General features: G+C 41.7%; 2 protein-coding genes across 2 annotated transcripts; one reads left to right on the top strand and one right to left on the bottom strand.

The window, feature by feature from the left end:
* Positions 1 to 9,061: 9,061 nt before the first annotated feature.
* LOC142640329 (uncharacterized) lies at positions 9,062 to 9,740 on the bottom strand. The gene is made up of 2 exons (XM_075814389.1): positions 9,622 to 9,740; positions 9,062 to 9,485 (listed from the first exon to the last, which is right to left on the bottom strand). Exons 1-2 carry the CDS (start codon positions 9,738 to 9,740, stop codon positions 9,062 to 9,064), a joined length of 543 nt encoding a protein of 180 aa, XP_075670504.1.
* A 941-nt stretch (positions 9,741 to 10,681) lies between these two features.
* Positions 10,682 to 13,674, top strand: LOC142638931 (uncharacterized). The gene has a single exon (XM_075813011.1). It carries the CDS (start codon positions 10,826 to 10,828, stop codon positions 13,430 to 13,432), a length of 2,607 nt encoding a protein of 868 aa, XP_075669126.1. The 5' UTR covers positions 10,682 to 10,825; the 3' UTR covers positions 13,433 to 13,674.

Here is a 13,674-nt window from a genome sequence, read left to right as displayed (position 1 = left end):
TATGTGAATTTAGATTACAAATTTCTTTTGGACGAAGTTTAGCTACAAATTTGTTGTAACTTTAGGCTACAATCCTACTTAATAAAATAAACAGTATTACGCATTTTGAAAATTTAACTTTTGAATTGCATGTTCTTTACCCTTTTAATACACATGTCAAATTTGTGTTCTTTACGCTCTTTTTATACATGTCAAATTTGTGTTCTTTATACTTTTAATACACATATCAAATTTTGTGTCAATCATATATTATTTACCATATAATTTATAAGTTTATATTTTATGCATAATTTTAAACTACAAAAACTTGAAATTTAAACAATTTATTGATGACATAGCAAATGATATTTAATTTTCTAAAAATTTTGTAAATATAAAGGATATAAGAAGAAGATGCAATCCAATTGTGGATTTGTTAAAATTCACCTCTAATAAAAATATATTAAAATTATTGTAGCCTTAGGCTACAACTAATTTTGTAATCAAATTTTATCATTTTCTTTTTATATCTTCCACCTTTAAAAATGGTCACAGCTGCAAGGACGCAATTCAGGCCTCGGCCTAACAAAAAGGAGGACGTAGGCCCAAAGAAGCCAATACAATGAATTTATAGAGCGTGGGTTAGAAATTTTGATTCTAATGAGCTTAAACAGTAATAACAATGGTCCAAGATCACAAAACAATATAGTTCAACAAGTTTATAAGATGAAATTTATCTTCGGACTCAAGCTGAGAAACAAGTGTTTATATTTCTTCTTACTTAAAAATCTTTTACAAAAATTCTCCCCCATTGTTTACAAGACCCTTCTTCTTCTTCTTATAGTCCCTCCTTCTCCTCTCTAGATTCAGACTTCTCCCTCTGATACTTGCCCCATCCAACTTTTTGGGAAGTTCCTAGGTAATAGTTGTAAGGTTAAAAATCACTGTTCAGATATCACTTCCTCATAAATGTGGTTAGAAACTTAGGTACAGAGTATTCAATGCGGTAGTAGCAACTTTTTCTAAGATCTCCTTTTTCTTAACCCCCTTGCTCTCTGTGCCCCTTTTAAACATATCTTCATCTCCAAGACCTTCTAAAATATCATTCTAGTTAACATGGCGTACCACCAGATTCTCACTCCACTCAACCGATGAGGTAGTCTTCCTCGGATTACTTACATTCACTTCATCCACCACATTTGCTTTAGGGGCTATAAGTTTGATATCGTTATTACCATTAACCTGTCCTCGGACGAGCAAATATCCTCAGCTCAAGCCCATGGCCCAAAAACGTATCTTAGGCTTTTTGTCTCCACAATAGCCCCTCCAAACTTCATTTTCTCTCCCATTCGAGGAGAAAATTGGAGTTCTGACCCAATCGTCACAACTTTTACACGCTTCTCAAATTTTCACACGTGAGAATGTCATTTTCCACTTTTGAAACTGTTTCCGACACTTCAAAACCCACGATGCCCACATTAAATGCTCCAGGCAGAGCCCTGTCTTCCATGTTCAACAGTTAGGTGTAAATCTAACAATCAGAATTTTTCCTAAAATTTTGAGTGGGATAACTCCCACTTAGTCCCTCCTCTCATATAAAACGCCTGGGAGGTCGCAATTCTTTCCTTACTTCAGAAATCGATTAGCCCTTAAGAATCCCTTATTTTCTTAATTCTCAAGAAACTCCTGAAGAGTCACCTGTTCCTTTTCCAGTAAGTTTTCATGCTTCCAAGTTCTTTTCTTCTTGGCCATTCTTCTCGACCCCTACTAATTTTACCATTTTTTTTTCGTCCAAATGGGTAAATTTAAAAGTTTAGTAGACACTCCCACTGGTATGGAAGGCTTCCGAGCAAAATACCATATTCCCCAAGGAGTGGGTTTGAGGTATTATGCCCCAAACCAGATATATACCAATAGGAAAGAAGGGGAAGTTGTCATTCCCATAATCGCATTCATAGAAGGGGGAATGACACTCCCTATGGGGAATGTAACTCGAGACTATCTGTTAAACCATAGGTTATGCTTTCACCAATGTACGCTCAATGTATTTAGAATTTTAAGTTGTGTCGATGCTCTAAATGAGCAGATGAGTTTAAGACTCACATGGCATGACGTTATCCATATGAATGAGTGTCGCTCACTTGAGGACTCGGGGTATTACCTCAAGTCTAGGTCTAGCATTGTCAGGCTAATATCGTGTCTTCCCAAGTCCAACAAGGGCATGAAAGACGATTACCTTATCGCCTCTAAGGAGTGGAAAGAAGGCCTTCACTGCCTAGTTGAGGAGGGAAAACCAGGTGTGATTTTGTAGGATTAGGCTCTTTGGTATGGGATTTAGCCCAATTAACCTTATCATTCTTCTATTGTTTTATGTTCATTTCCTTTCAATAACAGAATTTACTGTTCTGACCATAATCTGCACGTCGGATATTTTTGCAGATAAATGACACGTGTCACCCCGCTTAAGCTTAACAAACGTCCAAGACCTTAACAGAGTTTTAAGATCCGAGGTGTTGGTGAGCGAAGATAGGCAGTTGAGGGAAATTCATCTCATCTTGGGTTTCGAGCCACTATCAACCACCTTCCAAGACATAGGTAATGCCATAATAGCAGGCGACTGTAGGCACCGAAGGATAGACGTCTCTAAATTAGGATTTCTTGCCCGACAAGACTTGCCTAACAAATTTCCTGTCATTCTTTACGCAGGTCCAATAGCCGCAATTCCCTTTCTTGTACACCCTGAAGTAGCGGCCTCCCAAGAAAAGTCTATATCCTCATGATTGTCCCTCAAGGAAAAGATAGACCAATTTCGACTCGAGAAAGTGGAGGAAACGCTAGAAAGCCCTGTTGTCTACCTCTCAGCCGAAGAAAGTGAATCAGACAAAAGCTTGGATATTAGAGGTTTCGTAGTTGCACGTGTGGATAGCAGCGCCGAGGAAGAGGAAGAAAAAATGTCTCTGCAAAAAGGGAGAGCCTTGAAGGCTATCCTTGCTGACAAGGGTAAGCAAACCACTAAGGGTGCTTCAGGGTCTTAGCCTTCTGCCAATCCTTCACCCCCTCCTCCTCCTCCAGGTACCTTACTTCCCATACCCAATCTTAAAAAGAAAAGACAAGATGAAATTGAAGAGGGGGAGCTGGCTCAACGGAAGGGCCCTAAACAACAAACAAATAACCAAAGGCCAAATGCGAGCCTTTTCTATGGAGAGCAAGGAGAGCCATGAAGTGGCCAAGGTACGTCAAACCCGGTCCAATTAGGCCCTTCAATTGGAGTTGGATGGAGCGGCTATTCCCTAAAGTTCTATAATAAGAGAATTTCAAAAAGGGCACGCCCATTATCTGGCGGAGGCCTTAGAGCAACCTATACTTCTGCCTAAGAATATGGCCGTCCTAAGAAAAATGAGGCAATAAGAGCTCTTCTTGTTCCTCAAAAGGGACTTAGCCTAGGTAAGATTAGTTGGTGGCGTCAACATCTTTTCTTACATTATTTTGTTATTATTTGTTTTCTATTAATATTATTTTGTTATGACGCACTGGTTCGTTGCTTTTGTGCAGACTATCCAAGAGGTAATCGTTGCCGAGGATTGGGTAAACGATGCTCGAAACGAGGTTAAAGCTGAGGCCAACCTTAGGGCCGAGACTGAAAAAGCCCTCGATTTGGCCAAGCAGGAGAAAAAGGAGCTTATTGAAAAGTTGGCAGAAGAAGGGAAAGGAATGAGGAGTGCTGAGGCTGGGTTTAAGACTACCAAGACTCAGGCGGAGGAGCAACACAAATAGCTCCATTACAAAGGAATAGAGTTAGCCACTGCCCAACAAGAAGTTTTGGGCTTGAAGAGCGAGTTAGCTCAGGCCAAGGAAGCGGCTCACACCATCAAGGAGTCCATGGAGGCTGCGTCGTTGGCTTTCTACAATCGTCGGGTTGAGGAAATGGAGATCCGTTTGGCTGAGGAGCTTTCTGAGGTATGTAGGGATTATTGCCAACAGGTATGGGCGGAAGCCCTCAATGTGGCGGGAGCTCCTGCTACCTCTGAGTGAAGGAAGGCCGAAAACATATGGTATCCCCCAAATATCAGTGTGATTAAAGCCATCCCTCCTCCTCCAACTGCCGCTGAGTCAGCTCTCCTTATACAACTCTCCACCACCTAAGGCTCTCTTCCACCTCTTAAAATATCTACAGGTCCTGATCAAGCTATGGACCAAGGTGAGAAGACTGATAAGGTTTTGAGTGGGAAGGTTAGTCATGGTGATCCTCGGCTAGGAGAAAAGACAAGGGAAAAGAAGTTGTGACCCTGTCCGAGGCCAAAGCTCCCAATGCTCCCTTCACTATCAAAGAAATAGCTCCTAAACCTAAAGAGACTGAAGCCAAATCAAAAGGGATTGAGGAAAAAACAAAGGAAACTACAGCCAAGTCCAAAGAATACCCTCCGCCGAAGACTAAGGCATAGCCTAGGACTCCCTTTTCTCTCTTCCCAATTTTATGATAGCCCCAACTTACTATATGCTTATTTTTGTGGTTCTGTCTATGTTTTTATTTACAATGTAATTACGCACAATTATAATGACAAGTTCAAGATTTTTTTTAATCTTTTATTCCATACAGATTTTTTTTTATTTGTGATATTTACCTCTTTGTTTTAATGCGACTTATATACACAATATGAATGATTTGGTGTTCAATTGAATAGGGTAGGTCTTAATGCACAATTTGGTAACATATGTATTCTGACAAGGAAATAATCTCATTTCAAGAATGAATGAATGAACCCTTAAAACATTTGTATCATTAATCTGGATATACTCGTGTTTTCATTTGATAACTTGTATATTGGGATTATATTATTTATAAGATTAATAAGCAATAGCAAACAAATGAACATCAAAAAGTGTTCATACACCCAAGGCATATGATTTGAAGATCCAAACGTGACCTAGGATTTATGTGATACTTAGGCAAATAATGAAAGATATCAATTTTTTAAGGGCATATGGTTTGAGGATCCAGGCATGGCCAAAGATCTGTTTGATACTCATAGAAAGCGTTAGATATCAATTTTCCCAAGACATGTGGTTTGAGGATCCAAGCATAGCCAAAGATCTGTTTGATACTCATAGAAAGCGTTAGATATCAATTTTCCCAAGGTATGTGGTTTGAGGATCCAAGCATAGCCAATGTTCTGTTTGATTATTAGAGAAACAATGGAAGATATCAATTTTTCCAAGATATGTGGTCCGAGAAGCCAAACATAGCCAAGGATCTGCTTGATACTCATAGAAACAATGGAAGATATCAGTTTTTCCAAGGTATGTGGTCTGAGGAGCTAGGCATAGCAAATGTTTTGTTTGATTCTTAGAGAAACAATGGAAGATATCAATTTTCCCAAGATATGTGGTCCAAGGAACCAGGCATAGCCAATGTTCTATTTGATTCTTAGAAAAACAATGGAAGATATCAATTTTCCCAAGGTATGTGGTCTGAGGAGCTAGACATAGTCAAGGTTTTGTTTGATTCTTAGAGAAACAATGGAAGATATCAATTTTTCCAAGGTATGTGGTCCGAGGAGCCAGACATAGCTAAGATTCTGTTTGATTCTTAGAGAAACAATGGAAGATATCAATTTTTCCAAGGTATGTGATCCGAGAAGCCAGACATAGTCAATGTTCTGTTTGATTCTTAGAGAAACAATAAAAGTGACGCATAAAACAATAAACTATATGGAATTGGAAAACACTTCATTAATAATAATACATTTGCAGGTTATTTACATTCCAGGGACATGGTATAACATTTTCATCTAGGTCTTCTAAATAATAAGTCCCTATTCCAGCTACTAAAGTGATATGGTACGGCCCTTCCCAGTTTGGTCCCAATTTTTCCCAGATAGGATTTTTTGCAGTACCTAAAACCTTCCTGAACACCAAATCTCCTGGGGCCAGTGGCCTTAGCTTCACATTCAAGTCATAACCCTATTTAAGCTTGTGCTGATAATATGCTAATTGAACCATTGCATTTTCTCTCTGTTCCTCAACTAAGTCCAAACTCTTTTCTAATGATCCATCATTGCTGCTTGGATTAAAAGAGCTTGTCTTCAGCATTGGGAAACCTATCTCGAGAGGAATTACTGCCTCGGCTCCATAGGTCATTGAAAAAGGAGTTTCTCCTATGGACTTATGAGGTGTAGTCCTGTATATCCAAAGGGCATGTGGCAACTCTTCCACTCATCTTCCCTTAGCATCATCCAACCTTTTCTTAAGCCCATTGACTATTACCTTATTAACAGCCTCATCCTGCCCATTCCTTTGTGGATAAGTCGGAGTGGAATATTTGTTTGTAATACCCAACTCACAACAATATCTTTTGAAGTTCTTACTATCAAATTGAACACCATTATCTGAGATAAGGGTATAAGGAATTCCGAACCGGGTAACTATGTTTTTCTAAACAAACCTTCTTATGTCTAGATCCCTGATGTTTGATAATGGCTCGGCTTCAACCCATTTAGTGAAGTAGTCCATGTCGACCAACAAAAATCTCTTATTCCCCGCTGCCTTAGGGAAGGCTCCTATAATATCCAAACCCCACTTAGCGAAAGGCCAAGAACTAGATAAAGGATTGAGGACTCCCTTTGATGAATGTTCGGAGCAAACCTCTGGCACTGGTTACATTTCTTCACGTATTCTAGTGATTCCTTCTACATATTGAGCCACCAATATCCTTGAGTAAGAACTTTATGGGACAAGGATCTTCCCCCTGTATGACTTCCACAAATCCTTTCATGCAATTCTTCTAGAAGCAGTTCCATTGCTTTTGGGTGCATACACAACATGTATGGTCTAGAAAAATAGCACTTGTATAACTTTTGATTCTCAGACAGCCAAAATCGAGGAGCTTTCCTTCGTACTTTGTCGGCTTTAGATTTTTCCCCAGGTAAGATATTCTCTTTAAGATACAGCACCACAGGGTCCATCTAGTTGGGTCCCACTTTGATCTGGTGAACACGGACTACGCCTACACTTATCTTAGTAGGCGTACACAAATCTTCCATTAGAATAACCCGAGGTAAACTCTGTGCCAAGGACGTTGCCAAGGTGGCTAGAGAGTCGGCGTGAGTGTTCCTGTTTCTAGAGATTTGCACTAAAGTGAAAGATTCAAAATTTGATTGCAAACGTCTAACCTGACTCAAATATTCCTGCATTCTTAAGTCTCTGGCTTCTAACTCCCCTTCCACTTGGCCTACAACCAACCTTGAGTCCGAGAACATCTCCACGGTCTTGCCTTCCATCTTTTGAACCATAGTCATCCCCATTAGCAGAGCTTCGTACTCGGCTTCATTATTCGTAGCTAAAAAACCCATTCTCAAAGACTTTTCAATGACGATCTTATCTGGAGATATTATAACCAGCCCTACTCCAGATTATCTTTGATTTGCTGCACCATCCGCTTACACCTTCCATGATAAAGACTCCTTCAGGGAGATCATGCCAACTGATTTTTCATTCATGTCCGATCTCTTCGTATGCTCTTCTAATGAGGGCTCAGCAAACTTGGCTACCAAGTCAGCAAGAACCTGGCCTTTGACAAAGGTACGCGACATGTATATTATATCAAAAGCCCCCAAAATCGTTCCCCATTTGGCAATGCTTCCCGTATAATCAGCACTTCGAAGTAAAGACTTAAGCGGGAGTTGGGTTAGGACCACCACTGTATGAGATTGGAAGTAATAAGGAAGCTTTCGCGTGGCATGCACCACTGCCAAAATGGCTTTCTCCGGCGGTAAGTAGCGAATCTCAGCTTTATGCAATGATTTACTTACATAATAGACCAGCCTCTGAACACCGTTGTCGACCCTTATCAGCACCAAGCTAACTGCATGGGAAACTACAACAATATAGGCAAACAATACCTCATTTACCTCTGGTCTAGACATAATAGGTGGTTGAGAAAGATACTCTTTGAGCTGTTGAAAAGCTAAAGCACACTCTTTAGTCCATTCAAATCCTTTCCACTTGGTCAGCAGCTGAAAAAAAGGCCTACATCTGTATGTGGATCGAGAAATAAACTGATTTAAAGCAGCCATCATTCCTGTCAATCTTTGAACTTCCTTAGGATTACGAGGTGGCTGCAAGCTGTTAATAGCCTTCACTTGATTAGGGTTAACTTTGATTCCATGATGTGTAACCATAAAGCCCAGAAATTTACCAGACCTCACGCCAAAAGAGCATTTGGAAGCATTTAGTAGCAACTTATACTTAGTGTCTCGAAGACGTTTTCAAGATTCCCAACATGCTTAGACACCTTTTTACTCTTTACCACCATGTCATCCACATAAACTTCAATACTCTTCCCTAGCTGCGACTTAAACATCCTAGTTATCATCCTTTGGTAGGTAGCCCCTGCATTTTTCAAACCAAAAGACATTACCTTATAATGATAGTTTCCAATAGGAGTAACAAATGTTGTTTTCTCTTGATCATCCAAAGCTAAAGGTATTTGGTGATAACCTTAAAATGTATCTAGGAAACTCATCCGAGGATGCCCAGCTGTGACATCCACCAATTGATCAATGCAAGGCATGAGGAAAGGATCCTTGGGACATGCCTTATTCAAGTCAATAAAGTCTATGCAGACCTGCCATCTGCCATTCTTCTTCTTAACTACCATAGTATTGGCCAACCAATCAGGATAAAATACCTCATTGATAGCTCCTGCTTTCTTAAGCTTAATTACTTCTTCTTTGACAACATCAAAATGCTCTTTAGACGATTGCCGAGGCGATTGCTTCCTTGGTACCACAGCGGGGTTGATATTCAAATGATGACAAATGAACCTCGGATCGACCCCTGGGACCTCATAAGCGTCCCAAGCAAAGACATCAAGGTTTCTCCTAAGGAACTTCATCAATTCCTCCTTCTCCTAAGGAGGCAGCAGGGCGCTTATCTGAAAATACTTTTCTTTATCATCACCTATAGCAACTTGCTCTAAGGCTTCACACTTTTCTTCCACCAATAAATCCCTTGATAACCTCAGTTCCTTTAATTGCTACAAATCATGATCATCTGATGCCGATGACTTAACTCCAGACGCCGATTACCTAACTCTAGACTGATATCTAACTATAGCCACCATACACTGCCTCGTCGTAGATTGGCTCCCGATCAGCTCTTCAACTAGGTCCCCAAATGGATATTTCACCTTCAAATGCAAAGTGGAAGGGACAACCTCCGTGGCATGAAGCCAAGGTCTCACCACAATGGCCGTGTATGGAGAATATGCATCTACCACTATGAAGTTGACTTCTACAACTTCTAACCCTGTTTGCATCGGCAACTTGACATGTCCCATTGGTATAACCATCTTCCCATCGAAACCTACCAGAGGTGAATCATAAGTAGTCAAATCTTCTGGTTTTAATCCTAAGCCTCTATACAAGTCGGGATACATAATTTCAGTCCTACTACCCTGATCCACCATCACACGCCTCACGTCATACCCCCTATCCTGAGTGTGACCACTAAAGCATCATCATATGGCTGTATAGTTCCAAACTTATCCTTCTCCGAGAAACTCAATGCCAATTGCAGTGCAACCTTTACTCTCTTCAGCCCATGGTTAGAGTTCTTGGATAGTGGTCGAGCCATAGTCATTACCCGGGAGGAACACAAATCCGCCCTTCCAGGGGTTGCAAAGATGACATTAATGGTGCCCAACGGAGGCCTCGAAGAGGTGTTCCCTTGAGTACTTGAACCTGCGTGATTGACTTGCCCATTGGGCCTATATAGGAATTGTTGTAACCTTCCCTCCTTAACCAATTGCTCCAACAAGAAGGAGGACGTAGGCCCAAAGAACCCAATACAATGAATTTATAGAGCGTGGGCTAAAAATCTTGATCCTAATGAGCTTAAACGGTAATGGCAATGGCCCAAGATCACAAAACAATATAGATCAACAAGTTTATAAGATGAAATTTATCCTCGAACTCAAGCCGAGAAACAAGTGTTTATATTTCTTCTTACTTAAAGATCTTTTACAAAAATTCTCCCCCATTGTTTACAGGACCCTCCTCCTTCTTATAGTCCCTCCTCATTCTCTCTAGATTCAGACTTCTTCATTTGATACTTGTCCCATCTGCCTTTTTTGGAAGTTCCTAGGTAATAGCTGTAAGGCTGAAAATCACTGTTCAGGTATCACTTCCTCATAAATGCGGGTAGAAACTTAGTTACGGAGTATTTAATGCGGTGGTAGCAATTTTCTCTAAGATCTCCTTTTTCTTAACCTCCCTTGCTCTCTGTGTCCCTTTTAAACATATCTTCATCCCCCAGACCTTCTAAAATATCATTCTAGTTAACATGACGTATCACTTGATCCTCATTGCACTCAGCCGAGGAGGTAGTTTTCCTCAAATTACTTATTATTACTTCATCCGTCGGGTATAAGTTTGATATCGTTATTACTATTAACCCGTTCTCGAACAAGCAAATGTCTTCGACTCAAGCCCATGGCCCAAAACAGCATCAAAATTTAAATTTAGCTAATTAAATTTTAAAGCTAAATTTTGAGGTAATTAAAATGAAATGGATAAAAGGAGGGACAGTGTCAGTCCAAAGTTAGGGTGAGGTGGCAAATCAGTAGTAGGAAATTCCCAACCCAATCCCATCACACCACGAAACGAAACGAAACGAAACGAGGGGACTCAAAAGGTCACTCGGGACTCAGGTCCACTCCTCTCTCTCTCTGTGTAAGTGTAACTGTGAGTGAGGGAGAAAGTAATAACTCTTCGTATTAACTCAAACAAAGAAAAGAAAACACACACACTGAAAAGAAGAGTCTTTGATTGTTGAAGTTGAACCCACCATGAGCTCTCCCACTCCTTCCCAACGACAAGAACACGTCTCTCAGTCTCAAGACCCAAACAACATGACCGCTCAAGATCACGATCAAGATCAAGAAAACCCACAATCTCATGATCCCCAATCCCCACTAACCCTAACCCTTCAAATTGAAGACCCACCCCAGGATCAAACCCCTGCAATCCAAGACGAACCAACCCCACTCTTCTCTCCCAAAGCCACAGCCGCCGCCGACTCCCACTACCACGTCTTCTCTCGCCGAGCCCCAAAGCGAAACAAGAAGAACGCCCACAAGCGCCGAATCTCTCTCGAAAAGTCCCACAAGAAATTCATAGCCCTAATCGAAATCCTCAACCCTATTCCCTTTTTGCCCTCTAAAACCCTAGACTTTCCGAGCCACGAGAAGCTTCTAAGGCGCCTCGGTTTGTGGGATTTCGTTCATATTGAGTTCGATAGGTCTCTCCGTACCGACCTTCTCGCTCAGCTCATTGCTAATTACAGTTCCCAGGGTCGTTGTAGTTATGTTGAGTCGGTTCGTGTTAATCTCAACCGTGCCGATCTGGCTCGGGCGTTGAGGTTGCCTTTGCCGGTGAAGAAGGGCGCCGCCGCCGCCGCCGCTTCGGTGGTGGAGGTGGACTCGCTGGGGTCGGCGGAGGAGATTGGGTTTGTGGAGGATTTGGTGTCGAATTGGATTCTTTTGCACGAGGATACGTGGATGATGCCGAATGAGGTGTTGAATTGGACCAAGGTGATTAAGGAAGGGAATTTTGAGAAGATGGATTGGGCTAGTTTGATTTGGTTTATGGTCGAGAAGGAGCTTGTGCAATCGCCAAATCTGGTTAATTGTTATTACGCCTCGCATTTGCAGCATCTCATAAGGTCGCAGCGCGAGGAGTTGCTGATGGAGGCACCGCCTAAGGTGGAGGTGGAGGTGGAGGATGTGAAGGACGATGACGATGAAGATGAGATATCTATGCTGAAGGAGCCACCTAAGGCGGTGCTGGAGGCAGTGGAGGAGGTGAAGGACGATGACAACGACAAGGAGGCACCTAAGGAGGTGGTGGTGGAGGAAGTGGAGGAGGTGAAGGGCAATGACAATGTGGAGGAAGATTTGTTGGGTAGTGCTGGTGGAGATGTTAAGATGGCTGAGGTTGAAGATTTTCAGGTGCAGGGATCAGAGGAAGAATCTCGGGTTTGTGAATTGGAGGAGCATACAATTGAATTGAGTCTTGGGCATGATAATGCGGAGAGAGTTGAAGAGAAGGTGGAGCAGGAGGGAGTTGAAGAAAAGGCGGAGAAGGTTGAAGAGAAGATGGAGGTTGAGGTTGAGAATGTTAAGGAGCGTGTTGGGGATGAAGATGTTATGGATTATGAGCAATGTAGGGAGGAAAGTAAGGAGCAGGATGAGGATGTTGTGGATTTTGAGCAATGTAGGGAGGAAAGTAAGGAGCAGGAAGAAGGTGCACAGTGGCTTTTGGATGGGAAGAGCAATTTGGGTGATTTGGGGGAACCATTTTTGAGGCCATGCAGTGTGGGTGAAGTTAGGGGCTTGGTCAGTGAGGAGGAGGAGAAGAAGAAGAGAGAAGAAGAGGAAGAAGTAGAGGAAGAAGGACAAGACGAAGAAGAGGAAGAAGAAGAAGAAGAGGAAGAAGAAGAAGAAGAGGAAGAAGAAGAAGATGAAGAAGGTGAACGGGAGGTTGGTGGGTTCAATCTTTCACCCAAGTGCAATCCGCTAGACAGTTTGGCTCCGGGGGGGAGTCTAATTCCGGATATGCACATGCCTTTTAGCTCGGGGTTGGAAATCCGTGATCCTTTGTCAGGTGACTTTTTGTCGTCTAGGGATGATGGTAGGTTACTGTCTGCTGGTACGTCACTTTTTGGTAATGCTAACAAGAGGGGGATTGATCATGAGAATGATAACATTCATAACTCTTTTAATGGTGGTAATAAAAGGTTGAGGAGTGACGGGTCATGGGATGGTAAAGCAACTGACTTTGATATGTGTATGGAGCAAATACAACATTTGATGGGGAAAACTAGGACAATGTATGCAGCAAAAGAACAGGCTTGTGCCGAAGCTACTGTGAATCAACAGTTCCTACTGAATGAGTTGCAGCAGCGAGAAACCATGATTGATCACTTGCGCACTGTTAAGTTTGAAGAGCAACAGAAGAGACAAGTGGAGGTGTACCGGCTCGAGCGCGAGCTTTTTTTGATGGGAAATCTATTAGAGGGTTATAGGAAGGCCTTGAAAGAAACGAATAGGGCATTTTCTGAATACAGGGCACGCTGCCCGCAGCCTGAAGAGCCACTTTACAAGGATGTTCCTGGATCTGGAGGGCTTGTTTTGAGCACCATGGAACTGGAAAAGCGACGCCTGAAGCAAGAAGAAGAAGACAGGATGAACCGTTTGCTGATCGAGAGGAAAGTTAAAGACTTTGAAGGAGGATGGGTTCGTGAATTCGAATCACATTCTGAGGCGGTTAATTTGCTTGGTAATAGGTTGCTGGATGCTGAGAATAGAGTGAAACTAGTTAAGGAGTCTTTTGTGAATCGAAGGGTTTCAGAAACATCAGAAGGGGCTCCCAATGAACCATGCACTTCTCAGTAAGTCCTCACTTTGTGCTGTCTAAATGTAAGAATGTGGAGCGGCTCTTATGTGTAATATAGAAGCTACAGCTTTCTCTTCATATTTCGATGGAGATTATATTTATCCTAATCTAGTATATCTGTTGGCCTCTTGAAGTAGTGATAGGGACCTGTTATGTTTAGTAGACTACTAGTATTACGAGTACTGCTTTTATTAAGCATAGAACACATGATTCATGTTCATTACTGACATTTTGTTCCCAA

Source organism: Castanea sativa, chromosome 6 (assembly GCF_040712315.1).
Source record: "Castanea sativa cultivar Marrone di Chiusa Pesio chromosome 6, ASM4071231v1".
Classification (NCBI taxonomy): domain Eukaryota; kingdom Viridiplantae; phylum Streptophyta; class Magnoliopsida; order Fagales; family Fagaceae; genus Castanea; species Castanea sativa.
The sequence above is the reverse complement of the archived record's forward strand: the minus strand, read 5'-3'. Positions and strand labels throughout refer to the sequence as shown.

Excerpts from the sequence above, each read along its gene's own strand:
- LOC142640329 (XM_075814389.1), bottom strand. The coding sequence starts at position 9,740 with ATGGGCAAGTCAATCACGCAGGTTCAAGTACTCAAGGGAACACCTCTT. Across the intron at positions 9,486-9,621 it reads CGGATTTGTGTTCCTCCCGG|TGGTCACACTCAGGATAGGG; the intron begins GTAATGACTATG and ends ATGATGCTTTAG.
- LOC142638931 (XM_075813011.1), top strand. The coding sequence starts at position 10,826 with ATGAGCTCTCCCACTCCTTCCCAACGACAAGAACACGTCTCTCAGTCT.